The 26,391-nt window shown below is 64.1% G+C and overlaps 1 protein-coding gene across 4 annotated transcripts; it reads left to right on the forward strand.

Annotated features, from left to right (window-relative positions):
* Nucleotides 1–3,070: 3,070 nt before the first annotated feature.
* On the forward strand, nucleotides 3,071–25,487 carry RTN2 (reticulon 2). Of its 4 annotated transcripts, none has more exons than XM_073321717.1 (11): nucleotides 3,073–3,281; nucleotides 7,557–7,601; nucleotides 9,013–9,501; nucleotides 11,275–11,529; nucleotides 12,843–12,938; nucleotides 17,016–17,223; nucleotides 18,481–18,619; nucleotides 22,934–23,003; nucleotides 23,170–23,216; nucleotides 23,828–23,886; nucleotides 24,705–25,487. In XM_073321717.1, exons 1-11 carry the CDS (start codon nucleotides 3,251–3,253, stop codon nucleotides 24,745–24,747), a joined length of 1,482 nt encoding a protein of 493 aa, XP_073177818.1. In that variant the 5' UTR covers nucleotides 3,073–3,250; the 3' UTR covers nucleotides 24,748–25,487. The 4 variants fall into 4 exon arrangements, with proteins under 4 accessions (XP_073177817.1, XP_073177818.1, XP_073177815.1 ...); XM_073321714.1 differs by lacking the exon at nucleotides 12,843–12,938 and adding an exon at nucleotides 14,748–14,804 and having other exon boundaries at nucleotides 3,074–3,281; XM_073321716.1 differs by lacking the exons at nucleotides 12,843–12,938; nucleotides 23,170–23,216 and adding an exon at nucleotides 14,748–14,804 and having other exon boundaries at nucleotides 3,071–3,281.
* Nucleotides 25,488–26,391: the final 904 nt, after the last annotated feature.

The raw sequence follows: 26,391 nt of genomic DNA on the forward strand, positions 1-26,391 counted from the left end.
CCATTTGGGGCCCATTGGCCGAGTTGTCTGGGGGTTGTTCCTTTCTGGGCAGGGGGAGCAGCATAGCCCAGCTGGGGGTGGGGGGAGCTGCAGGGCGCCGCTGGGGTTGTGCGCTGGGGGCAGCAGCAGGGCCCAGCTGGGGTTGGGGGGTTGGGGGGAACAGCAGAGCCCAGCTGGGGTTGTGTGTGGGGGAGTAGCAGGGCCCAGCTGGGGTTGTGGGGGGAGGGAGCAGCAGGGCCCAGCTGGGCTTTTGCGGGGGAGCAGCAGGGCCCAGCTGGGGATGGGGGAGCAGAAGGGCCCAGCTGGCATATGCTGCTTTTCTCCCAGGTTGAATTCAGGGCTTCTCCCCACACAGCTTCACACAGAAACTTGACTTGTTTTCACTTCCTGTCCCAAATTGCTGGGCAGCGTTGCCGGGCGACTGTATTTCTATATCCTACCTCCCCCCAGAGGTGGCTGCATCTCAGCACCAGCCGACGGATCTCTGTATAAACAGTCCCACGCCCTACCCCAGAGGTGGCTGCATGGCATGCTGGGGGTATCCGTGGGGAGAGGCGCTAGAGAAGCATTGGGTCATTACTAATGTAGTGACTCTGTTATGCCCAGAAGGGAGCGGTGCTGTCCCCTGGTGGTCCCAAGGTGGGGGGCGGGGGCAGCACAGGGTCCGTGCCCCCCGCTCAGCTCAGTGAGGGGCAGCGCTGAGTCCTGGGCTGGGCTGCACCTGTGACGGACGCTCAGCTCTGGCCTCACCCTCAACCCACCGTGGGGAAGTGATGCCTGGGGTCCCACTGTCTCCATGGAGATGCCCCATCCCCACAGGCCCTACTGTCACGGACTCACAGGTCGTGCCCACTCTTGGCCCTGTGCGGTCCATAGGGGGTGCCCCTTTCAGTGCAACAGCCCTTCTCGGGGGTCCACTCTCCCTCAGGGGTTAAGCCCCTCCGCCTCCTGGAGCCGCACCTCTCTGAGCCTTAGCACACCTGTCTCTCGCCGTGGGCCCCCTCAGGGAGTCCACTCGCTCTGGACCCCTGGGGCCTCCACCCCCCGAAGGGGATGATGCCCCTCTGTTCTCTAGACTGGAGAGACTCTCAGCCAGCGTAACACAGGAGGGTTTATTGAACATCTGAACCCAGCACAGGAAACTCTCAGGGCCTCAGGCCTGGCCTCCCTCAGCACAGCACATCCAAGTCTCCCCTGCATCCAGGTGAGCTCTGCCTGCTCCCTGCCTCCAGCCCTGAGCCCCCCTGCTTCCCAGCTGGGCATCTGCTATCACCAGCCCCAACCCTGGCCTCTGTCCTTTGTCTTCTCTCCAGGTGAACAGGGTCGCCTGAGCCTCCTCTCCTCTCTCCACAGCCTATTGTTCTCCCACGGGCCAGAACCGGCTGGTCAGGACACCGGGGTCCTCTCTCCACAGCCCATTGTCCTCTCACTGGCCAGAACCGGCTGCAACTGCTGAGCTGGGCCTCCGGGTCACCAGGTCACCGGTCGCTGGGGTATCCATTCTCCAGGCTAGTGGTTGGGGTCCCAAGTTCCCTCGCCGGTCCTTGAGCTGGGCCTCCGGGTCACCAGGTCACCGGTCTCTGGGGTATCCATTCTCCAGGCTAGTGGTTGGGGTCCCAAGTTCCCTCGCCGGTCCTCTGTAACAACAAACTCCCTCTCCCATCACCTTGTTAAACCTGTAGCACCTAGGGAAACTGAGTCCCACCCCCTCTGCATGCAAACTATAGGAAAACCAAGAAAATTCCACCTAGGCAACAAGGAAAAACAAGAAACTCCCCCACTTCATCACAGTTGCTGGATGACTGTATTTATGCATCCTACCTCCCCCAGAGGTGGCTGCATCTCAGCACCAGCCGACGGATCCCTGTATAAACAGCCCCACGCCCCACCCCAGAGGTGGCTGCATAGCATGCTGGGGGTATCCGTAGGGAGAGGCACTAGAGAAGTGTTGGGTCATTACTAACGTGCTGACTCTGTTACGCCCAGAAGGGGGCGGTGCTGTCCCCTGTGGTCCCCAGGCTGTATACCCCCAGGCAGGAGGTGGGGAAGTGCAGGGTAGGGTGATCAGATGTCTTGATTTTATAGAGACGGTCCTGATTTTTGGGTCTTTTTCTTATATAGGCTCCTATTACCCCCCACCCCTGTCCCGAATTTTCACATTTGCTGTCTGGTCACCCCAGAGCAGGGTCCGTGCCACCCCACTCAGCCTGGCGAGGAGTCCCAGGCTGGGCTGCACCTCTGGTGGGGGCTCATCTCTGGCCCCGCCCTCAACCCACCGGGGGAAGTGATGCCCGGGGTCCCACCATCTCCATGGAGATGCCCCGTCCCCACAGGCCCTACCAGCTGCACCCCGGGTGGTGAGCCAGGCACTCCGGTCCCCATGCCCAGGAGCTGCAGATCTGGGTGCTTGGGGTGGCATGAGAGTGAGTGAGAAGGGGCTCAGAGTGCCAGGGGGGCATGGCATGGGCTGGGGGGTAGCGGTTTGGGATGACCAGGTGGAGGAGGGGCTCCTACCCTCGCCCAGCATGGCCCCTGCGACTACCCCCCCACCACTCCCATCCCATCACGCCGTTAACGCCTCTTTCCCCAGAGTGCTCTCAGACACGTCCTACCCCCATCCCTCCCTCTGCACCCACCCCAGGACCTACCCCCACACCTCCCTCTCCACCCACCCCAGGACCTACCCCCACCCCTCCCTCTGCCCCCACCCCAAGGCCATACCCCCATCCCTCCCTCTGCACCCACCCCAGGACCTACCCCCACCTCTCCCTCTCCACCCACCCCAGGACCTACCCCCACCCCTCCCTCTCCACCCACCCCAGGATCTGCCCCCACTCCTCCCTCTGCCCCCACCCCAGGACCTACGCCCACCTCTCCCTCTCCACCCCTCCAGGACCTACCCCCACCCCTCCCTCTCCATCCCCACCAGGATCTGCCCCCCACGTTCTCTCCCTTCCCCTGCGCCTTTGTCTCAGTCCCCCTTTGTCTGCGTCTCTCCCCCCCGCACACAGACACTCCCCGCCCCTCGCCTTTGTGAGCCGCCGCCCTCCCTCCTCCGCAGCCCCCCCCACTCCCCCCCCGCAATCGCTCGCAGGCCGGCGCGGAGGGGGCAGCGAGCTGCAGAGCCGCGGCTTCCCCATCAGGCCGGCCGGCGGCAGCAGCATGGGGCCGGGGAGATGAGAGCCGGGGGGAGCCGGGGGGCAGCGCCGCCGCAGCGCACCGCGAGCCCCATGAAGGGAACTGCGGGGCGATGGGGCAGGTCCTGGGGTTCGCCCACTGCAGTACGTAGCGGGCGGGGCGGGGCGCGGGGCTCGAGCCCGGGCGGGGGGGGGGGGGGAGGAACCAGAGTCAGGCCGGGGGATCGGGCCCGCGGGGGGGAGGATCGGGACAGGGAGGTGGGATGGGGCCTGAGCGGGGGGCGACCAGGGGCAGGCTGGGCAGGCTGGGGGAGCGGGCCCCGAGCCGGGAGGGTGGATCGGGACTGGGTGGGGGCATCGGCCCGGCCCGGCGGGCGGGACCAGGGTCAGGCTGGAGGATCGGGCCCGGGCGGGGCGGGGGGGGGGCGTGGGGAGGATCGGGCCCGTGCGTGGAGGGATCTTGTCCGGTGCCCCCGTGCGCCCCCCGCCCGGCCTAGCGGCTCCAGCTGCGGTGCTCGCGGGGTCCCCGGACGGAGCCGGGCCGCTGGGGACCCGACGCGGGGGAATCTCTCTCCGGCTCCGCGGGCAGCTGCTCTGCGCCCCGGGGCCTGGCCGTGGCCCGGGCGCGGCGGCAGGCGGCTTCCCGGGGGCTGCAGGGCCCCTGGGCGGGGCGCGTCGCGGGCTCCGGGCCGGTTCAGCACCTGGGCTGGGCGGAGAGCGGCAGCCGAGGGCCTGGGGCGGAGTCTGGCCCCTGCCGCAGCTGGTGCCCCCAGGGGCGCTGCTCCATCCGCATCCCCAGGCTGGGGCCGCTCCCCGCCGTTGCTCTGGGGGGTCGGGGGGACAGTGCTGAAATTCGACGGCGGGGCCGGTGGGTGACCCAGCCACCCCCCACTCCGGCCCAGGACGCAGGGCCGGGGGCGGTCAGGGCTCCGCGGGAGCTGGGGGGACTCCGAGGCCTGAGGCTGCTAAGGATCAAGCGGCAGGGTACAAGAGGTGCTGGCAGGAATGATTATTGTTTATTAGGTGTATTAGGGTACCATCCACGAGCCCCAGCCATGGGGCAGGCCCCCATTGTGTCAGGTGCTGTACATTTGTATTGCTATTGGGTGTGTTACTGTAGCAGCTGGGAACTCCAGCCATGGGGCAGGCCCCCATTGTGTCAGGCGCTGTACATTTGAATTGCTATTAGGTGTATTACGGTAGTGCCTAGGGACCCCCCCCAGCCATGGGGAAGGCCCCATTGTGCCAGGTGCTGTACATTTTACAGCTATTAGGTGTGTTATGGTAGGGCCTAAGACCTTACAGCCATGGGGCAGGCCCCATTGTGCCAGGCCCTGCACACACACAGAGCTGAATGTCCCTGTCGGGAATTTACTACTGGGAATTTACTACTTTCTGCAACATTGAACATTTCTCAGGAAAATTTCAGTTTTGCTCTAAAATTTCCCTTTTCTGTCAGAAAATCGTTCCCAGCCCCCAGGCTTCTCTGGCCCTGGGTGGCCGAGACATCATGTGCTCTGTTCTGGGCAGCTCCCTAGATGCGCCTCGGGGAGCCGACCTCATTCCGGCTTCAGGAACATGCAGGAGGGGTTTGGTCCCAGTCAGAGATTAAAAACAAAGTTCCAAAAACTCTTTAAGTATTTGGTAAAACAGGAATTTCATTTCCCTGCCATTATTCACCGGGACTCGATGGGCGGAGTGGTCAGGGCTAACTCCATTCCTGCAGTTTGCACTAGGGGGCGCTGTGCTATTGGCACCGGCAGGGCTGACCCATTCCCGCAATCACACTAGGGGGCGCTGTGCTGTGGGGCACATTTGCAGGCAGGGCTGACCCCAGGCACCAGCGTTACTGGCTGTTCCCCAAGTGAGAGGCTGGCCAGTGCCCTGGGGTCGGGGCTCAGCCCTTTGCGGAAGAGCCTGGGGAACTGGAAGGTGAAGGAGTCAGGGCCTTAACATCAGTGATTCAAAGGACAACAATCTCCCACCAGCAGCACAGCGCCCCCTGCTGAGCCTTGCCCCTGACCACAGGGCTGAGCCGTGCCTCGATTGCACAGCGCCCCCTGCTGAGCCCTGACCTCACTGCACCCCCTGCTGAGCCCTGACCTCACGGCACCCCCTGCTGAGCCTTGCCCCTGACCACAGGGCTGAGCCCTGCCTCGATCGCACAGCGCCCCCTGCTGAGCCCTGACCTCACTGCACCCCCTGCTGAGCCCTGCCTCGATTGCACAGCGCCCCCTGCTGAGCCCTGACCTCACGGCACCCCCTGCTGAGCCTTGCCCCTGACCACAGGGCTGAGCCCTGCCTCAATCACACAGCGCCCCCTGCTGAGCCCCGCCCTGACCGCATGGCGCCCCCTACTGAGCCCTGCCCCTGACCACAGGGCTGAGCCCTGCCTCGATCGCACAGCGCCCCCTGCTGAGCCCCGCCCTGACCGCATGGCACCCCCTACTGAGCCCTGCCCCTGGCTGCACGGTGCCCCCCTCCTGAGCCCTGCCCTGACCGCACAGCGCCCCCTCCCGAACCCTGCAGCACAGTGCCCCTCCCTTCACCCCTGGCCCTTTCCTCTCAGCAGCTGGGCTTTGCCTTAAGCCCCCCTGTCCTGACCAGACCTGCCAGGAAACCGGACAGTTTGGGGCAGGAGGAGGCTCCTTCACCTGCCAGGGCCCTGGCACCGGCCCAGCTCCTGCATTAACCCCCTGGCCTCAACATGGCGGGGCTCTGAGCAGCCGTGGGGAGGGGATGAGGTCAGTTCCGGGAACAGACTGTGGTGGGAGGTGGCAGCACCTGCCCGACCGTCTGTGGGGAGAGACCTGCCTCAGCCAGTGGGGCTCGCACGTGGTGCCCCCTGTTGGGCAGCCTGAAATAGGCCCCCTGGGTCTGGCTAGGGCAGGGGTGGGCAAACTATGGCCCGGGGGCCGGATCCGGCCCACCAGGGCTTTGGATCTGACCCGCGGGATTGCCAGCCCCGTGGCGCAGCGGGGGTAAGGCAGGTTTCCTGCCTGCCCTGGCCCCATACTGCTGCTGGAAGTGGCTGGCACCATGTCCCTGCGGCCCCTGGGGGAGAAGGGGGCAGATGGCTCCGTGTGCGGCCCTTGCCTCCAGGCACTGCCCCCCGCAGCTCCCATTGGCCAGGAACAGGGAACCGTGGCCAATGGGAACCGTGGCCAGTGGGTACCCACAGGGGAGGGCAGTGCGCAGAGCCCTCTGCCCCCCGCTCACCCAGGGGCCGCAGGGACGTGGTGCTGGCCGCTTCCTGGAGCGGCGCAGGGCCAGGGCAGGAAGGGAGCCCGCCTTAGCCCCGCTGCATGCTGCTGCCATCCTGGAGCCACTCCAGGTAAGTGGCGCCAGGCCAGAGGCTGCACCCTGAACCCCTCCTGCACCCCGCACCCCAACTCCCTGCCCTAAGCTCCCTGCCGGCACGCCAACCCCCTGCCGCACCCTGAACCCCTCCTGCACCCTGTACCCCAACCCCCTGCCCTGAGCCCCCTTGTAGCCCTCACACCCCTCCTCCGCCCCAATCCCCTGCCCTGAGCCCCCTGCCGTACCCCTCCTGAACCCTGCACCCCAACTCCCTGCCCTGAGACCCTTCCTGCATACCGCACCTCCTCCCACACCCCACACTCCCTCCCGCACCCCAACTCCCTGCCCCAGCCCTACATTCTTGGCCCTGCATGCAATATCCCCATCCAGATGTGGCCCTCCAACCAAGAAGTTTGCCCCAAGGGGCTGCCCCAAGAGTCAGTGTCCCAATAGGGGGGGTTGCAGGGTAAAGCCATCCCAAGGACCCCAGCTCAGATCAGCCTGTCTCTGAGTCTCCCCAGCAAACTGCCCCTGCATATATTGGGGGGCAGTTAGAGCAAGGGGGGTGGTGATGGTTGGGAGGGGCTGGGGGAAGGAAGGGGAACAGAGTGGGAGACAGCATGTGGGGGAAGGATGCAGCTTGGGTGCTGGAGAGATCCCCTGGGTCTTTGCATACAGGTACTTATATCCTGCAGCTGAATGGGGCATTCTCCCCTGGGGTTAGTGAGGACGCTGGTCAGCAGGGCCGGGAATAGGAGAGAGTTTGTTGCAATGGATGTTCTAGTTGGCACCTGCCCGCAGCCTGGGCATCGGGTGAGGCAGTGGGTTAGATTGCGCTGCTTGGAATCACTACTCAGGGTTTGGTCTGGTAGTAAAAGATGCAAAATGGTTGAGCCCCCAGGAATGCTCAGTGCCTGGCAGGGAGTGGGTTGAGGTGCTCAGTAGAGGGTGCTCTCCCCTGGCAGTCAGTGCTGGCCCCGATGCGCCAGTGTGGCGCTAGGGGGCGCTGGGCTGCAGGGAGTGGGGTGGAGGGGTTGGGGGCTCAGGGGTGTGTGGACTCATTGCTGGTCTGGGGCTTTGGAGTAGACTGACCCTCGTGCCTCCCTCTGTCTCTTGCAGAAGAATCTCCTTCTACTGTCTCCACCACACCTGACTCCACAGACGGTGAGTCTCTGCCCCCCATGCCCTGTCCCCAGAGCTCCCAGCACGGGGGGCGGAGCCCCTCACAGTCCCATCCCTGATGGGGTTTGGATCCCCCACAGCCTGGAGGATGGGGGGCAGATCCCCTCCCAGCCTGGTCCCCCATGAGGGTTGGGGGGTTGGATCCCCCATGGCCCAGTCCCCATTGGGAGGTTGACAGTGTGTGGGGGGCAGATCCCCTCACAGCCCCGGTCCCTGGTGGGGTTTGGAGGGTTGGATCCCCCACGGCCTGGTCTCCATCGGGGGGATGATGGGGTGTCACAGACTCACAGGTCCTGCCCACTCCTGGCCCAGTATGGTCCCCTTCAGTGTGACAGCCCTTCTCGGGGATCCACTCTGTCTGGGGGGTTAAGCCCCTCCGCCTCCTGGAACCGCACCTCTCTGATCCTTAGCACACCTGTCTCTCGCCGTGCGCCCCCTCAGGGAGTCCACTCGCTCTGGACCCCTGGGACCCCCACGCCCAGAGGGAATAATGCCACCCTGATCTCTAGACCAGAGCGACTCTCAGCCAGCGTAAAACAGGAGGGTTTATTGAGCGTCTGAACCCAGCACAGGAAACTCTCAGGGCCTCAGGCCTGGCCTCCCTCAGCCCAGCACATCCAAGTCTCCCCTGCATCCAGGTGGGCTCTGCCTGCTCTCTCCCTCCAGCCCTGAGCCCCCCACCCCCCACCTCCCCTTTCCAGCTGGGCATCTGATATCACCTGCCCACAAGCCCCACCTCTGTCCATTCTCTTCTATCCAGGTAAACAGGGTTGCTTGGGCCTCCTCTCCTCTCAGCCAGTCCTTTGCTGGAACCAGCTGGTCAGGACACCAGGGTCCTCTCTCCGCAGCCCATTGTTCTCCCACTGCCCAGACCCGCCTGTGACTCCCGAGCTGGGCATCCTGGTCACCAGTCGCTGGGGTCTCCATTCTCCAGGCCATTGGCCGGGGTCCCAAGTTCCCTCGTGGGTTCTCTGTACCAACAAACTCCTTCTCCCATCACCTCGTTAAACCAGTAACACCCAGGGAAACTGAGTCCCACCCCCTTCTGCATGCAAACCATTGGAAAAAAACAAGAAAAAAACAAGAAAAGCCCCCACTTCATCACAGGGGGGCAGAGCCCCTCACAGCCTGGTCCCTGGTGGGGTTTGGGGGGTTGGATCCCCCACAGTCCAGTCCCCCATCGGAGGCTGAGGGGGGGCAGAGCCCCTCATAGCCCGGTCCCTGGTGAGGTTTGGGGGGTTGGATCCCCCACAGTCCGGTCTTCATCAGGGAGTTGTGGGGGGAGGGGGGCGGGGCAGATCCCCCACAGTCCAGTCCCTGGCAGGGGTCTGAGGTTCCTTTTCCCTCCTTGCCCGGCCTCTCTGCCCCAGTAACCCCCGCGCCTCCCCGGCAGGCGGCAATGACGAGTCGGATTTCCCGGAGCTGCAGACGGCGCGGGAGTTCTCCGAGGACGAGGAGGAGGAGACATCCCTGGACTGGGGGACCCCGAGGGAGCTGACCTTCTCCTACATCACCTTCGCGGGTGGCCCCGACGCCATCCCCCCCAGCGAGCCTGGCCCCCGGGGGCGGCGGGACTCCCTGGCCCGCCGGATGAGGGGCCCCCTGCCCCGCCCCGAGACCTGCGAGACCTTGGTGCCCGCGCTGGGCGACAGCCTGGAGAACATCCCCAGCCTGTGCCAGTCGCCCGAGGGCGAGCAGGGGCTGCTGGCCGGGCAGTGCCAGGGGCTGGAACCCTTCTCGGCCTGGGATGCCCCGCTGAGCTACGCGGATGAGCCCAGCTCCCTGGGGTGGGAAGAGCCACAAGTCATGCCAGGCAGGGGTGGGCCCTGCCCCCGCCCTTTTGGGGCAGCAGAGCAGCCGGGAGCCCTCGCCGCACACTCAGGTAGGAACCATGGGAGAGGGGCTCTGTTGTGGGGGGGGGGAGGGAGGAGGGGCTCTGTTGGGGGGGAAGGGAAGGGAGGTGGCGGATGGGGGGATGGAGGAGGGGCTCTGTTGGGGGGAAGGGAGGTGGCAGATGGGGAGATGGAAGAGGGGTTCTGTAGGGGGGGAAGGGAAGGGAGGTGGCTGGGGGGATGGAGGAGGGGCTCTGTTGGGGGGGGAAGGGAAGGGAGGTGGCGGATGGGGGGTTGGAAGAGGGGCTCTGGCGGGGGGAAGGGAAGGGAGGTGGCAGATGGGGGGATGGGGCTCTGGCGGGGGGAAGGGAAGGGAGGTGGTGGCTGGGGGATGGAGGAGGGGCTCTGGTGGGGGGAAGGGAAGGGAGGTGGCGGATGGGGGGTTGGAAGAGGGGCTCTGGCGGGGGGAAAGGAAGGGAGGTGGCAGATGGGGGGATGGAGGAGGGGCTCTGGCGGGGGGAAGGGAAGGGAGGTGGCAGATGGGGGGTTGGAAGAGGGGCTCTGGCGGGGGGAAGGGAAGGGAGGTGGTGGCTGGGGGGACGGAAGAGGGGCTCTGGCGGGGGGAAGGGAGGTGGCGGATGGGGGGATGGAAGAGGGGCTCTGGCGGGGGGAAGGGAGGTGGCGGATGGGGGGTTGGAAGAGGGGCTCTGGCGGGGGGAAGGGAAGGGAGGTGGCGGATGGGGGGATGGAGGAGGGGCTCTGGCGGGGGGAAGGGAGGTGGCGGATGGGGGGATGGAAGAGGGGCTCTGGTGGGGGGAAGGGAGGTGGCGGATGGGGGGATGGAGGAGGGGCTCTGGCGGGGGGAAGGGAAGGGAGGTGGCAGATGGGGGGATGGAGGAGGGGCTCTGGCGGGGGGAAGGGAAGGGAGGTGGCAGATGGGGGGATGGAAGAGGGGTTCTGTAGGGGGAAGGGAAGGGAGGTGGTGGATGGGGGGATGGAGGAGGGGCTCTGGCAGGGGGAAGGGAAGGGAGGTGGCGGCTGGGGGGATGGAGGAGGGGCTCTGGCGGGGGGAAGGGAAGGGAGGTGGAGGATGGAAGAGGGGCTCTGGCGGGGGGAAGGGAAGGGAGGTGGCGGCTGGGGGGATGGAGGAGGGGCTCTGGCGGGGGGAAGGGAGGTGGCGGATGGGGGGATGGAGGAGGGGCTCTGGCGGGGGGAAGGGAAGGGAGGTGGCAGATGGGGGGATGGAAGAGGGGTTCTGTAGGGGGAAGGGAAGGGAGGTGGTGGATGGGGGGATGGAGGAGGGGCTCTGGCAGGGGGAAGGGAAGGGAGGTGGCGGCTGGGGGGATGGAGGAGGGGCTCTGGCGGGGGGAAGGGAAGGGAGGTGGCGGCTGGGGGGATGGAGGAGGGGCTCTGGCGGGGGGAAGGGAGGTGGCGGATGGGGGGATGGAGGAGGGGCTCTGGCGGGGGGAAGGGAAGGGAGGTGGCAGATGGGGGGATGGAGGAGGGGCTCTGGCGGGGGGAAGGGAAGTGAGGTGGCAGATGGGGGGATGGAAGAGGGGCTCTGGCGGGGGGAAGGGAAGGGAGGTGGTGGATGGGGGGATGGAAGAGGGGCTCTGTTGGGGGGGAAGGGAAGGGAGGTGGCTAGGGGGATGGAGGAGGGGCTCTGGCGGGGGGAAGGGAGGTGGCAGATGGGGGGATGGAGCAGGGGCTCTCTTGGGGGGCTGGAGCAGGCTGTGTTGCTGGAGGGGACCACCGCCGGGCTCGTGGGGTGTCAGGCAGGCGATGACCCTGGCAATGACCCCTCACCTCCCTGCCTGTGGCAGAGGCTGCTCCGGAGACAGCACCAGGGGACCGCCCGGGGCCCAAAGCCCTCATGCCGTGTCCTGCAGGGGGCACCCCCGGGCTCGCTTACGCCGAGGGCAGCCAGCCCCCCCCCCAGATCTCAGCCGCCCCCAGCCCAGGGGAGGAGGAGCTGGAGCCAGAGGAGGAGGGGGAGCCGGCAGATTTGGAACCAATCACAGAACAGCAGCTGGATGGGCTGGACCAATCCGGGAGCACTCTGGGCGTATACATGATAGGTGAGCAGCCAATGAAGACGCAGAAGCTGGGAGCTGGGGGGGGGGGGGCAAGGGACAGGTGAATAACAGGGCTGTGGCCGAATCTCGCAGCACTGGAGTCCCAGGCAGGGCACTGCTCTGGGGAAGCTCACCGCACTGGTGTTCTGGATGGGGCATTGCCGTGGGGAACTCGCAGCGCTGGAGTCCCCAGCTGGGTGCTGGCAGGGCTGCCTCAGTCCCCGCCCCCAAGAGCTCCTCCCAGCTTGTGGGCTGGTGCCAGAGCAGGATCCCAGGGCAGGCGAGTCAGCGGGTAAACATAGCCCCGGTGCTGACAGCAGCACGTCCCGGAGCAGTAGAGGAGAGACTGGGGCTGGCACATGCCTCCCAGAGAATGCCACAGCTGGAAGGGGGACGCTCCAGCCTCCTGCAGGGCCAGGCTGGGCTGGGGCTCAGGGGCTGGTTTTACAGGGAGCCTTGCCCAGTGCTGTAATGCAGCCAGCTCTGGGGTGGGGCACAGGGGCTGGTTATACAGGGATCCCTTGCCCAGTGCTGTAATGCAGCCAGCTCTGGGGTGGGGCACAGGGGCTGGTTATACAGGGATCCCTCGCCCAGTTCTGTAATGCAGCCAGCTCTGGGGTGGGGCATAGGGGCTGGTTATACAGGGATCCCTCGCCCAGTGCTGTAATGCAGCCAGCTCTGGGGTGGGGCACAGGGGCTGGTTATACAGGGATCCCTTGCCCAGTGCTGTAATGCAGCCAGCTCTGGGGTGGGGCGCAGGGGCTGGTTATACAGGGATCCCTTGCCCAGTGCTGTAATGCAGCCACCTCTGGGGTGGGGTGCAGGGGCTGCTACACAGCTGTGCAGCACTGAAGAACAGGGTGTATCCGACTGACCCTGCAGGGGAAGGGGTTCCAGTTAGCAGAATCCTTCTCAGCTGGAGTCAGCTCGGCATTCTGTGGTTCACACTGATCTGTCCACAGAAGAGCACGGAATAGAACCTAGGAGTCCTGATTTCCCCCGTTTCACCCTTGGACCCCACTCCCTTCCCAGAGCTGGGGACAGAACCGAGGAGTCCTGGCTCCCAGCCCCCCCGCTCTGATCACTGCACCCCACTCCCCTATAGATCCAGGGGCAGAACCCAGGAGTTCTGGCTCCTAGTCCTGTGCTTTAGGCACTGGACCGTCCTGCCCCCCCACCGCTGCCCATCGGCACCGTCCCTCCCATCCTTGGTGTGGCCGAGCCCCCGTGCAGGACAGGAAGGGGGATGGGGTGATGGGAGATGGCAGCTGGCATTCGTTGGCTATAAATAGCCCCCGGGCTCCCCCCTTGTGCAGCCCTGCAGCCCCCAGCCCCCACCCGGAGACGGTGTGCCGAGGCGACGGGACCCTCGCACCGTGCTGCAGGGAAAGGACTCGCGATGGGTAGCGCAGGTTAGACATGCCCCATCGGGGGGGGTATCACAGGGCTGAGGACGGCTGGGGGCATTGGGGGGCTGGGCTCAGACAGGGACTGGGGCTGGGTCATTCTTGGGGGCCAGGGAGTGGCTGGGGGGACGTTGCGGGCAGGGCTGGGCTGGGCTGGGAGAGCAGGGCAGATGGAAGCTCTGTGGGGGTTGGGATCAAAGCTGGGGGTCATAGTGATTGCTGGGGGGCCCCAATCCTCAAGGTTGTGACCACCCCACCCCAGTCAATGCCTGTGAGCAACATGCCCCCAGCCTGGCATTTGGGCCTGTCAGTTACTAGGTGGAGGAGGGGGAGCGGCACCATCCCGACAGCTGCAGGCCGGCAGCTAAACTTAGCCACGAGTCGTCCACAAAGGGGTGACCTCCCCCAACCCCCTGGGAAGCAAGGCCCCCCCACTACCATGTAAAAGGGCAGGGCTGGGGTGGCACTTAGCAGGATGGGCGATGGGGGTGGGAACAGGGTGTCCCCAGCTCCTGGGCATCTCGTGTTACAGAGAGAGGCATCTGCCTGGGGAGGAACAAGGGCACTGGGAACATACATGGAGTGGGCACTGATGTGGCACGGGCACAGGAGGGGAGTGGGCACTGGCAGGGTGTGGAAGGGGAGTGGGCACTGGTGGGGCAGTATATGGCACGCCCTGAGGGGTGGAAGCTGGCACATGCAGCCTTTCAGGGAGTCAGGCGTTACCCCTGTACACGCAGGGCCAGTGGCCGGGGTACTCTCATGCCTTGGTGTGACGAAGCGGGACTGTTCTTAATGTTTCCTCTGAATATTGTGGGGGTGCCTCAGTTTCCCCTAGGCAGTTCTTAAGTCTCTAGGTGGTGGGATGAGGGTGTATGATCCTTGCAGAGCCCTAGAGGGCAGGTGTGTGCAGGGGTCTGGACACAGAGAATGGCCGACACCCTGTTTCCTGGCAACTGATGGTCTGGTCCTTCCCCCCTGGAAGGTGAGAGCTAAAGGGTTGGAGAACAAAGGAATCCGGTGACCTCCTGGCCCGGGAAAGGGACAAAGCCCAGAGGAGGAGGGGCTGGAGGGAGTTTCAGTTTGGGGCTGGCTGGAGACATGGAGTGAAGTGCAGACGGGGTTGTCTGGCTCACTGCCCCCCAAAATGGACCCGGCTGAGGGTCCTGTTCTCTGCACCTACAAGCTCTGTTTTAGACCATGTTCCTGTCGTCTAATAAACCTTCTGTTTTACTGGCTGGCTGGCTGAGAGTCACGTCTGACTGCAGAGTTGGGGGGCAGGACCCTCTGGCTTCCCCAGGACCCCGCCTGGGCGGACTCGCTGGGGGAAGCGCATGGAGGGGCAGAGGATGCTGAATGCTCCGAGGTCAGACCCAGGAAGGTAGATGTTGTGTGAGCTGTTTGCCCTGCAGACAGGCTGCTCACAGAAAGGAGACTTCCCCAGAGTCCTGCCTGGCTTCATAGGGAGCAGTTCCTGAGCATCGCCCAGGGACTCAGTGACACTTGGACATTGTGTGGGGCGTGGCTGAGCATGAGGAGGGTCTGGGCACTGGCTGTCTAGGAGCGCTGAGATGGCCCTTCTGGGGCATTGGCACTGTGGAGTGCCGAGCTGTGGGCACTGCAGGGGGCACTGAGGTGTGGGTCCTGCAGGGGGAGCTGAGATGGGGGCACTGCAGGGGCACTGGCTCTGTTGGAGTGGGGGTGGGGGAGTCTCCTGTATCTGGCCCCAGGGGGTCCTGGTTTCAGAGCTGGTGTGAGATGCCTGGCCCAGTGTTAGGGGTTTTCCTTTCACCCTCTCCTCTGGTTGTCACGCAGACAGCAAGCAGCAAAAGACCAGAAGTCCGAGGCGCAGACAATGCGATGTTTATTGGGGTTAGTTTCCAAGCAAGCATATTCCGAAGCCCTTCACACCACTCGGGCTTATCTCTATATATGCCGATAGAGTCTGTTCCCCAGTGTCCCCTTCCTGGCTCCCACGCCGCAGAGCCTTCCCTGTGTCCCTGTTCCCATTCCCCCTCTCCTTAGCAAACACGATTCCAATTTCCCATCCACTCCCTGTTTGACCCATTTATATAGTAATAGTCTCAGCTATTCCTTAACCAATCATTTTACTGAAATTTAACTAGCCAATCCTAAAATATTGTAACATAATTCTCTAACCAGTTATATCCCACTACCCTCATTAACTTACACCTAGCAAAATTAATTATACAACAGACAGAAACAATTAGAGAACCAGACAGATTAACAATAGAAAAGTGGGGGCCATAAAGATAAAACAATACAGAAATGAGGGTTTCACAACCACTGATAAGTGATTGCTTGCCAGACAGGATGCTGTCAAACTAAGTTTTCTTTAACCATCTTAAGATCTTTTTCTTTATCTGGTGGTGATGGGCACTATCAGGACAGGATCTGGTTTGGGATGTGACTGTTCGTGTCCCAGCTTCTGGCTGCCCCTGGTGCTTAGCCAAAGGCCTTAGCCTAAGAACAAGGCCTCAGACTATCCTAGTGAGACAAGACCCGTACACAAGCGGACTGTGATTTTGATTCTTTGTTTTAAACCTCGATAACTAACTAAGTGATAAAAACACACCTAAGTTCTATATTCGAAGGGAGTCTCCTGTCTCTGGCCCCGGGGGGCGGGGGGTGTCCTGGTTTCAGAGCTGCTGTGGGATGCCTGGCCCAGTTTCAGACCCCCTGTGCGACGGGAGCCCAGAGCAGATGGTGCCTTGACTCTCCATGCCCCCTTATTCCTTTTCCCCAAGTATCCTGTAGCCTGGCCCGTGGGGAGGACTGGAACAACCCAATCAGGGCTGGGCACTGGACCTGGGCTAAGCAGCAGCTACCAGGGTCTGTCACCCCCTCCCCCCCAGTCTGTGCCCGCAGCCCTCCCTCGCTCAGAGTGCCTGCCCCAGGGCTGTGCCCACCAGAGCAGAGCCCAGACCCCTATGGGGGCCTCGGCCCATCCCCAGATCCCTGACCCTTTGGCTGTTCCCAGTGGAGCGCCCGAGGCCCCAGGCCTGCTGCAGAGCCCGGCCCCAAGGATGCCCCCCAGGCCCCGCCAGAGACCCAGACCCAGCCTCCTGGACTCGGCCCTGCTGCTGTGGGTCCTCCCCCCAGCACCCCTGCAGGGACCGGGTGTGGCTGAGGGCCCCTCCTGGCGCGGCGCTGCTGGGGGGAACCTCAGCAACCGTCCAGGCCTGGGTCTGGCTGGCTGGGCCCTGCTGGCGGCTCGTGCCCTGGCCTGGCGCTGCAATATCCAGGGGGCGGGGGACTGATGGGGGCACAGGCTGGAGGGTTTGTGCCCAGGAGCTGGGCACTCACTGCATGGGGCTCTTCGTTGTTCTGACCAAGCATGAGATGCAGTGTTGGGCCAGGGCCTGAGCCAGGGACCCAAGCTTGGGGAGGGGGCTCAAGAGGGGGGACTGAGCCGGGTGTCCCCAGGTCAGGGAGGAGGGGTTCCCTGAAGGGCCAGGCGGGGGGAGGGGGTCCCAAGGGACTGAGCGGGACGTCCCCAAGGGGGCGGGGGATCCCTGAGGAGCCAGACAGAGGGAGAGGGTCCTGAGGGATGGAGCCAGTGTCCCCAAGTGGAGAGCGCTCCTGAGGGGCCAGGCGGGGGGAGGGGTCCCGAGGGACTGAGCGGGACGTCCCCAAGTGGGCAGGGGGTCCCTGAGGGGCCACGCAGGGGGAGGGGGTCCTGAGAAACTGAGCGGGACGTCCCCAAGGGGGCAGGGGGTTCCTGAGGGCCCAGGTGGGGGGGGGGGTGAGGGTCCTGAGGGACTGAGCGGGACGTTCCCAAGGGGGCAGGGGGTCCCTGAGGGGCCAGGCGGGGGGTGGGGGTCCTGAGGGACTGAGCGGGACGTTCCCAAGGGGGCAGGGTGTCCCTGAGGGGCCAGGCGGGGGGTGGGGGTCCTGAGGGACTGAGCGGGACGTTCCCAAGGGGGCAGGGTGTCCCTGAGGGGCCAGGCAGAGGGAGGGGTCCTGAGGGACGGGGACAGGGTCCCCAGGGGAAGCCCCAGGCCATGGACACATCTGGCTCCAGGACCCCCCGTCACGCCCCGCTAACGCTCTCCCCCTCAGTGGCGGACCTGGTGCACTGGCGGGACACCCGCACCTCGGCGCTCGTCTTCACCGGCATCATGGTGACTCTGCTGAGCCTGCTCCACTTCAGCATCGTCAGCGTGGGCTCCTACGGCGCCCTGGCCGTGCTGGGCATCACCCTCACGCTGCGGCTGAGCCGCAAGGGGCTGCAGGTCCTGCACCGCTCCGACGGCGCCAACCCCTTCCAGTGAGTGTGAGCCCCCCCGGGGCCCTGCCAGGGAGTGTGACCCCCCCGGACCTTCTGTGCGACCCCCCCCGGGGCCCCGCCAGGGAGTGCGACCCCCCCGGACCTTCTGTGCGACCCCCCCCGGGGCCCCGCCAGGGAGTGCGACCCCCCCCGGAGCCCTGCCAGGGACTGTGACCCGCGGCTCTCTGCCAGGAAGTGTGACCTTCCCCTGGGGCCCCGCCAGGGACTGTGACCCCCCCGGACCTTCTGTGCAACCGCCCCCCAGGGCCCCACCAGGGAGTGCGACCCTCCCCTGGGGCTCTGCCAGGGACTGTGACCCCCAACCCTCTGCCAGGGAGTGTGACCTTCCCCCGGGGCCCCGCCAGGGACTGTGACCCCCCCGGACCTTCTGTGCGACCCCCCCCCCCAGGGCCCCGCCAGGGAGTGCGACCCTCCCCTGGGGCCCTGCCAGGGACTGTGACCCTTCGACCCTCTCCCAGGGAATGTGACCTTCCCCCGGGGCCCCGCCAGGGAATGCAACCCCCCGGGGCCCCGCCAGGGAGTGCGACCCCCCCAGAGCCCTGCCAGGGACTGTGACCCCCCGACTCTCTGCCAGGGAGTGTGACCCCCCCTCAGGCCCTGCCAGGGAGTGTGACCTTCCCCCGGGTCCCTGCCAGGGAGTGTGACCCCCCCGACCCTCTGCCAGGGAGCGCGACCCCCAAAGACTCCAACCACACACCCTTCGCCCTTTCAGTGAGTACCCCCATCCCGACATCCTCCTTCCAGAGAGTCCCCTTGGTCCCCCAGCATACCATTGGCCAGCCCCCCGATCCTCTCCCCTTCAACTGAATGATCCCCCACAACCCTGCACCCTCCCAGCCAGAGATTAACCCTCAGAGCCTCCCCTCTCTGGTGGGTCTAACCCTCGCCCCCAGACTCCCACTTTAGTGGGTACCGCCAACACCCCGTCCGCATGAGTACCCCCTCCCCTTCCAGTGAATTCCTCCCTCAGCAGCCACCTGACTATGCCAGCCCCGGCCTCTCCCAGCAGGGGGCACTGTGGGGAGCGTGGTGGGGCGCTGGCTGTGTGGGGAGCCCCCAGGTATGCCAGCCCCGGCCTCTCCCAGCAGGGGGCACTGTGGGGAGTGTGGCGGGGCACTGGCTGTATGGGGAGCTTCCAGCTACACCATCCCTGGCCTCTCCCAGGGGATGCTATGGGGTGGGTGCTTGGCTGGGATCCCTCCCACTCGCTAACCCCCCACTCCCCCATGTGCGCAGGGCTCAGCTGGACGCTGACCTGCCGCTGTCCCAGGAGCAGCTGGAGCGCCTCACCGCACGGCTCAGCCGGGACATCCTGGCGGCCGCACACACCCTGCGACGCCTCTTCCTGGTGGAGGATCTGGTGGACTCGATCAAGGTGGGTGTTGCCCCCCCCCGGCAGGGTCACCCCAGCTCCCTGTCCCTGCTGGTGTAGGGGGTTTGGGCCCCCTGTGAGCATCCTGGAGTAGGGATGGGAGAAGTATTCTTGTCAGCAAGTTAAGGAAGTATGGGCTGGATGAATGCACTATAAGGTGGGTAGAAAGCTGGCTAAATTGTCGGGCTCAACGGGTAGTGATCAATGGCTCCATGTCTAGTTGGCAGCCAGTATCAAGTGGAGTGCCCCAAGGGTCGGTCCTGGGGCCGGTTTTATTCAATATCTTCATAAATGATCTGGAGGATGGTGTGGATTGCACTCTCAGCAAATTTGCGGATGATACTAAACTGGGAGGAGTGGTAGATACGCTGGAGGGGAGGGATAGGATACAGAAGGACCTAGACCAATTGGAAGATTGGGCCAAAAGGAATCTGATGAGGTTCAATAAGGATAAGTGCAGGGTCCTGCACTTAGGACGGAAGAACCCAATGCACAGCTACAGACTAGGGACCGAATGGCTAGGCAGCAGTTCTGCGGAAAAGGACCTAGGGGTGACAGTGGACGAGAAGCTGGATATGAGTCAGCAGTGTGCCCTTGTTGCCAAGAAGGCCAATGGCATTTTGGGATGTATAAGTAGGGGCATAGCGAGCAGATCGAGGGACGTGATCGTTCCCCTCTATTCGACATTGGTGAGGCCTCATCTGGAGTACTGTGTCCAGTTTTGGGCCCCACACTTCAAGAAGGATGTGGATAAATTGGAGAGAGTCCAGCGAAGGGCAACAAAAATGATTAGGGGACTGGAACACATGAGTTATGAGGAGAGGCTGAGGGAGCTGGGATTGTTTAGCCTGCAGAAGAGAAGAATGAGGGGGGATTTGATAGCTGCTTTCAACTACCTGAAAGGGGGTTCCAAAGAGGATGGCTCTAGACTGTTCTCAATGGTAGCAGATGACAGAACGAGGAGTAATGGTCTCAAGTTGCAGTGGGGGAGGTTTAGATTGGATATTAGGAAAAACTTTTTCACTAAGAGGGTGGTGAAACACTGGAATGCGTTACCTAGGGAGGTGGTAGAATCTCCTTCCTTAGAGGTTTTTAAGGTCAGGCTTGACAAAGCCCTGGCTGGGATGATTTAACTGGGAATTGGTCCTGCTTTGAGCAGGGGGTTGGACTAGATGACCTTCTGGGGTCCCTTCCAACCCTGATATTCTATGATTCTATGATTCTATGATTCTAAGTGTTGACCTCTGTTTACCCCCCCTTCCCATGGGGCTTGGGGCACAGTGGGGAAGGTTTTTTGCCTTCTCCCCTTGGATTTATCTAGCCCCCCATTATATGCTCTCCTTGGCCATTAGGGAGTCATGGGTGGGGAGCTGGTACCTACCCCTGGGTCTGGCAGGAGGGAGCAGGAACTGGGGGGGGGGGGTAGTCAGCAATGTGGGACTCCTTTCCATGGGGGTGGGGGTCAGTGATTAGCAAGGGGTGGTGGGGAGCAGGTGAAGGGCTTCCCGTGCCTGCTGGAGGGGGATACCCACTCTGCAGAGTTTTTGGGGGTTCCGGGAGAGCCAGAGCCTGAGGCTGGGGACATGGCCCAGCAATGCCCAGGCCGTTTGGCCAGTCGGGAGGCGGCCAGGTGATGGCCACGCCAGGTGGGCGAGGGAGGTGGCCCGGTGATGGTCAGGCCACTTGGCTGGGGCTGGTGCAGGGCGGGCGCCAGGCCAGGGCACTGGGAAGACGCAGGCACAGCCGTCACACACTCACAGCCGGCCTTGAAGCACCAGAACTGACCCCCATGGCTTCGCACGCAGGGATCAGACCTCCAGCTGCCCTCCCCATGCCCCTGCCTGAGCTGGAAGGCGCTGGGGCTGCTCCTGCTCCGGCACTCAGGCCCAGCGCAGAGTCAGCTGAGGCCGGTCTTTCCCCACTCCTCCCCGGGCTCTGACCCTGCCTGCGTGACAGATTTCAGTTATCAATTTGCCTGAGGCATCAGGTGATTAGGCTGAGGCTGCAGGGTTGTTAGGGGAGGAGATGATGGAGTACACCAAGGGTTTAAGTTTTAAAGTTTATTGATAAAATAATAAAATAACAGCGGAGAGCACTGGGGGGTTCCCCACGTCACTCAGAGGAAGGAAGGAAGCGTTAGTGCCCCAAGCCCTAACCCACTTTCATACCTACACCCGTACTACCCAAGGCTGGCCACGCCGGGGTGTAATGTAAGAAGAAGGGGAGGGGTGGACGGGTTGTTTAGGATCTGCTGTTGATCTCCGATTTGCCTCAGCTCTTGGGAGGGTTTTTAAGACCCTGGGTTTTTTTGGGGGTGTTTTTTTTTGGGGGGGACCTTTGGTTTTTAAGCTCTGTGTGCCAGTTTAAACCGGCCTTTTGAGGCTTTCTTGGTTTCCCCAAAACACATTGGCTTCAGGGTCGTGAGACTGTTATGTTCCCAGTTGCTGAGCTTTGCATTTTTACTAGCTTTGCACCCCATTTTTAGGTCTGTTTGGTTCAGTTGTTTTTCTTTTACAGGCTTTTGGCTGTTTAGCAGCAGGGAGCTTGTTTGTGTGTGCATTGGCCTTGAGCGGCAGTTTTGCCCCTTATTTTCAAGCCTAGCTGAATCGTTGAGTTAACCTGTTCCTGTCTTTCTCCCTCCCTCTTCGGCCTTTTGCAACCTGCAAAGGAATTTTCCACTCCACACTTACACCTTTAACTCTTCCCAAAATGCTTTGTGATGCCTGCAACAGCATTAGCAACATACAGTGCTGATCTGTCTCCCCAGGGGATCCCCTGAGGGAGGGGGCCATTGGGTTGTGACACCTGGTACCCTGCAGCAAGCTGTGCGGTGTTCTGGATTCCAGCGCTGGCCTGTCTGCGCACAGCCCTCCCCTGCCCCTGCTGTCGGGCAGCGACCCCCACGCGCCTGCAGCACCTGGGCCCCTGGGACTCTGAGAGTTGGATTTAGGGTTGTCAATTTTCTAATCTCACAAAATCGAACACCCTGGCCCTGCCCCCTGCCTGGAGGCCCCGCCTTTTCTCCAAGGCCACACCCCCTGCCCACTCCATCCCCCCTCCCTCCATTGCTTGCTCTCACTTTCACTGGGCTGGGACAGGGGGTTGAGGCTGGGGTGTGGGCTCCGGCTGGGGTGCAGGCTTCGGGGTGGGGCCGGGAATGAGGGGTTTGGGGCATTTAGGAGGGAGCTCTGGGCTGGGTCCAGGAGTTGGGGTTGGGAAGATGTGAGGGGTCTGACTAGGGGTGTGGGCTCTGGGGTGGGGCTGGGGATGAGGGATTTGGGGTGAGGGGGGCCAAGGGATTTGGAGTGCAGGAGGGGGCTGTGGGTTGAGGCAGGAGGTTGGGGTGTGGGAAGGGGTGAGAGCTCTGGGTTGGGGGTGCGGGCTGGGGGGTTGGGCTGAGGATGAGGGGTTTGGGGTGCAAGAGGGGGTATGGGCTCAGGGTGTGGGGTCTCGGCTGGGGCTGGGGATGAGGGGTTTGGGGTGCAGGAGGGGGCTTCGGGTTTGGGTGGGAGCTCAGGGCTGGGGCAGGGGGTTGGGGCATGGGCTTACCTCGGGCGGCTCCCGGTCAGCGGCGCAGTGGGGCTAAGGCAGGCTCCCTGCCTGTCCTCTCTTTGCGCTGCACCCCAGAACCGGCCAGCATGTCCGGCTTCTAGGCAGGGGGGCCAGGAGATTCTGCGCGCTGCTCTCGCCCGCAGGTACCGCCCCAAACCCCAGCACCCATTGGCCACGGTTCTTGGCCAGTGGGAGTGCAGAGCCAGTGATCGGGGCAGGGACAGCCAGCGGAGTAGGGCTAGCCTGCCTTAGCCTTGCAGTACCGCCACCCGGACTTTTAACGGCTGGTCGGCGGTGCTGACCGGAGCCACCAGGGTCCCTTTTTGACCTGGTGTTCCGGGCGAAAACCTGCTACTAGCATCCCTGGCAGGGAGCGGGCACGCGGGGCCAGGTGGGGCTGCCGGCTTGGACGGATGCGCCCAGGACAGAGTGGGTCGCAGCTGGACGCTGGTCTCTGTGGGTCTCAGGCGTCAGGCCAAGAGCCACGGCCATGAACCCACAAGACTAGCAGGGAACTGCTCCCTCTCCCCAGCCCTGCTGTGCACCTGCCAGCTTCCCTGGGCAGGAAGCCCTGGCTGCTCAGCGACCCCTGCTGGAGGCTGGGAGCAGGGACCCGCATGAGTCTCTGCTGAGCAGAACCAGCCCGGCTCCTTCCCCCCACGTGGGGCTGCTGCTCCCTGGCAGGCTGGGGCAGGCTGCAGCCCCTGGACGGGCGGGGGGGAGGGAGGCCTGCCCCACTCTCACTGTGCTCTCTCCTGCTTGCAGTTCGCCTTCCTGTTCTACATCCTCACCTACGTGGGAGCCGTGTTCAACGGGCTGACGCTGCTCATCCTGGGTAAGGGCAGATGGGGGTGAAGGGGGGTCGGGGAGGGGGTGTGTGCGGGGCAGGACCACCGTGTAGGCAGCAGGTGGGTAGTGCTGGCTGTGGGGGCCTCCCCCAGCAGGGGATGCTGGGAGCAGCAGGGGGTGTGTGTTTCTGACCTGCCCCTTTCTGCCCCCAGGTGTGATAAGTGCATTTACTTTCCCCCTGCTCTACCGACAGCACCAGGTGAGTGGTCGGGGGGTGGCTCAGGGCCACGTGCGCCATCGGGAGGGGCTAGCCTGACCAGCGCACCCCAGCTCACGGGCTGCTGCTGGCAGTTCTGCAGCCCCAGGAGCCGTCTGGCTCTGCACCCGCCCCAGGGCAGGAGAGACACAACACCCCCTAGGGGGGAAAGGCCCCATGTCCCACTCCCCACCTTCTGAGCTAGGGAGTCCCCCGCCCTAGGGCCGGCTGGGATCCAGCGCCCCCTAGATGGGAAAGGCCCCATGTCCCATTCCCTGCCCCCCTGAGCTAGCTATTCCCCCACCCTGGGGCTGGATGGGAGATGGCGCCCCCTAGAGGGGACAGGCCCCGTGTCCCATTCATAGAATCGTAGAATAGCAGGGTTGGAAGAGACCTCAGGAGGTTCGAGTCCAACCCCCTGCTCAGAGCAGGACCAACCCCAACATTCCCTGGAGCTCTCACCTTTGTTCAGGGATCCCCGGAGGCGTCGGGGGCACCCCAGGCAGTGAGTCCTGGCTCTCCAGGGGCCCCATAGTTCTGCGATGGTCTCTGGTGGGGGCTGTTGCCCAGACCCCCCCCCAGCCCCCGTTTACCTCTCACTTCATCTGTTCCAGGCACAGATCGACCAGTACGTTGGGCTGGTGAGGAACCAGCTGAGTAACCTCAGAGCCAAGTAAGGGCCCCCTGCACCCCTTGTGTCTAGGGTGACCAGACAGCAAGTGTGAAAAATCAGGATGGGGGTGGGGGGGTAATAGGAGCCTATATAAGAAAAACACCCCAAAATCGGGACTGTCCCTATAAAATCGGGACAGCTGGTCACCCTACCCGTGTCTGCCATGGAGGGAGGGGACGAGCTCCTGGCTCTGCCAGGAACCACACAGGGGCCACAGCTCATTGTCTCCCAGGCAGCTGTAGTGACCCCACAACACAGCCCAGAGATGACACCCCCTGCAGTGCGGCACCCCCCCGCCGAGCACCCAGTCCCGGCAGTGCGGCACCCCCCCGCCAAGCCCCCGGGCCTGCTCCCTGCAGCACAGCGCCCCCTGCTGAGCTCCCTGCAGCACAGTGTCACCTGCCGAGCCCCCAGCCCCTTGCCCTTGCACGACAGCACTCCTTGATGAGCTCCCTGCCCCACTGCTGGGGTATTGGGGTCAGCACTGAAGGCAGGGGGAGAGGGCCTGCAGCACGGTGTCCCCACGGTATTTCCCTGCGGGGCTGCTGGGTTGAACGCCCTGCAGTGACTCCTTTGCCCGTCCAGCCCTGCCCAGCCCAGGTGTCCTGCGGGATGTGAGCATGCTCCCCTCTAGGGGCTGGCCCGGGGGGCTGAGTGCCAGGGGGTCAGACCTGGGGAGACAGGGCTGGAGCATGGGTAACCCAGTGACTCTGTGCCCGTCTTGCCATGCGTGGGTGCCGAGGAGGCGGGGGAGGGGCTCCAGCCCAGGCCAGGGGGTATTAAACCGCCGTGGTGATGTTTCTCTTTCTCCCCTTTAGGATTCAGGCCAAGCTTCCAAGTGCCAAAGCGAAGCCAGAATGAGCGACTGCCCCAGCCCGACTCACAGCAATGATGCCCCTGCCCCCCCCCACTGCTCCCCCCGGACCCTTTCCTCGCCGGTGACACCTCCCGCCTCAGGGAAAGGGACTGAGGCCCCTCTCCTGGTCAGGAACCTGCCTACACTTCAGCCCCTGCGCTGCCCCCCTGGCCCTGTGTGTTGTGGGGCTGGGGCAGGAGGCAGCTCCCTGGACATTCAGGGCTCCGGAGGTGGCGGGGGTGACTGAGAGGGGCCCCTGTGATTCGGCCACCACCCTGGGCTGTAGCACCGGGTGCAGCCTGCCCTAACAAGAGGCCCCTGCATGCCACCCACTGCCTTGGGCCGAGTGGCACGGCGTGCTGGGCCCTGCCTGCTTCCTGCCTCCAAGCCGCAGCCCCAGCATGAGCCCGGCAGGGCCTGGCCCTGCGAGGTGGGGGTGGGGAAGGGGCAGGCCCCTGGCTCCTCAGGGCTGGAGGGGTCTGGTTTCCCCGGGGGGGCAGGGGGGCTTGGACCTAAGTGAATTCAGGGTCTGTGATTGGTTGGGAGCCCAGGGGCTGGCAGCCTGTTGTGTCCGAGCCCCAACCCCGCCCCCCCCCCGCCGCCTCTCCACACTGTTTTTAGTCCGGTGGACCCTTCTTGGACTTGGCCTGGGGCCACCCCCTGGTGCCGTGGGGCAGGCGCAGCCCTGGCGCCCGCAAAGCTCCACTCAGATTTACACTTTAATAAAAACGCTGGTGGAAAAATCCGCTGGGCAGGGTCCTTCACTGCGGCCACAACTGGGCACAGGGGGTGGGAATGGCTCCCAGCCACCAGCAGGGGGAGCTCCCGAGGCTGGGAGAGTAGGTGGCGGGGGTCACAGCAGGGGCCCTCCCACCCCGTAATCGCTGCCCACCCAGCCCCTGAGCAGTCGGGGAAGGGAGGGGGATGCTCAGCTTGGGCACTGGTCCAGAAGCAAGACACAGGTGGGGGAGGGGGGCTGCATGGAGCCCATCCCACACTGTCTGGGCAGCGGCTGCCCCTGGGATGCCCCCCTAGACGTGATCCCTTAACCCAGCACAGAGCTGAGCAGAGCGAGGGGAGGGGGGAACTGGCAGGAGGGGAGGGGGGGGCCAGCAGGGCAGAGCGAGGGGAGGGGGGAACCGGCGGGAGGGGAGGTGGGGGCCAGCAGGGCTGGGTCATGGCCCAGGGTCTACACCATGGTCTGTATCTCAGGTGCCCCCTGCACTTGGCACCATCAACCCCAAGGCAGCTGGCACCCTGAGCTGGGAACGTGGCACCCCAGAGCTCCCCCTGCTCCCAGCAGGACCCCAGGCCAAAGGCCATCTCCAGGTGTTGCTCAGTCCCTCCTCGGACTCTGGACCGCTATCCCCATGGCCGGCAGGGGAGCCCGGGCCCACCCGCTACCCCGGGTTCCAGCCCAGGGCCCCTACAGCAAGCAGGCCAGGTCTGCTTAGGCCCCATCCCTGTTGCTGTTTCCCTGGACTGCCTCCTACCAGCCTCTCCATCTTCTCCTGCCTGGTCCTGGGTCCCAGGGGCTCCCTCACCTCGCCCAGCTTCTTGCCCACTCCTTGCTCCAGGGCAGCCTCGCAGGGCTTGGTCCCCCCCTGCCCTCCCGCCTCCTGAGGACCTCCCTTGTCCCAGGCAGTGAC

Source organism: Lepidochelys kempii, chromosome 23 (assembly GCF_965140265.1).
Source record: "Lepidochelys kempii isolate rLepKem1 chromosome 23, rLepKem1.hap2, whole genome shotgun sequence".
Lineage (NCBI taxonomy): Eukaryota > Metazoa > Chordata > Testudines > Cheloniidae > Lepidochelys > Lepidochelys kempii.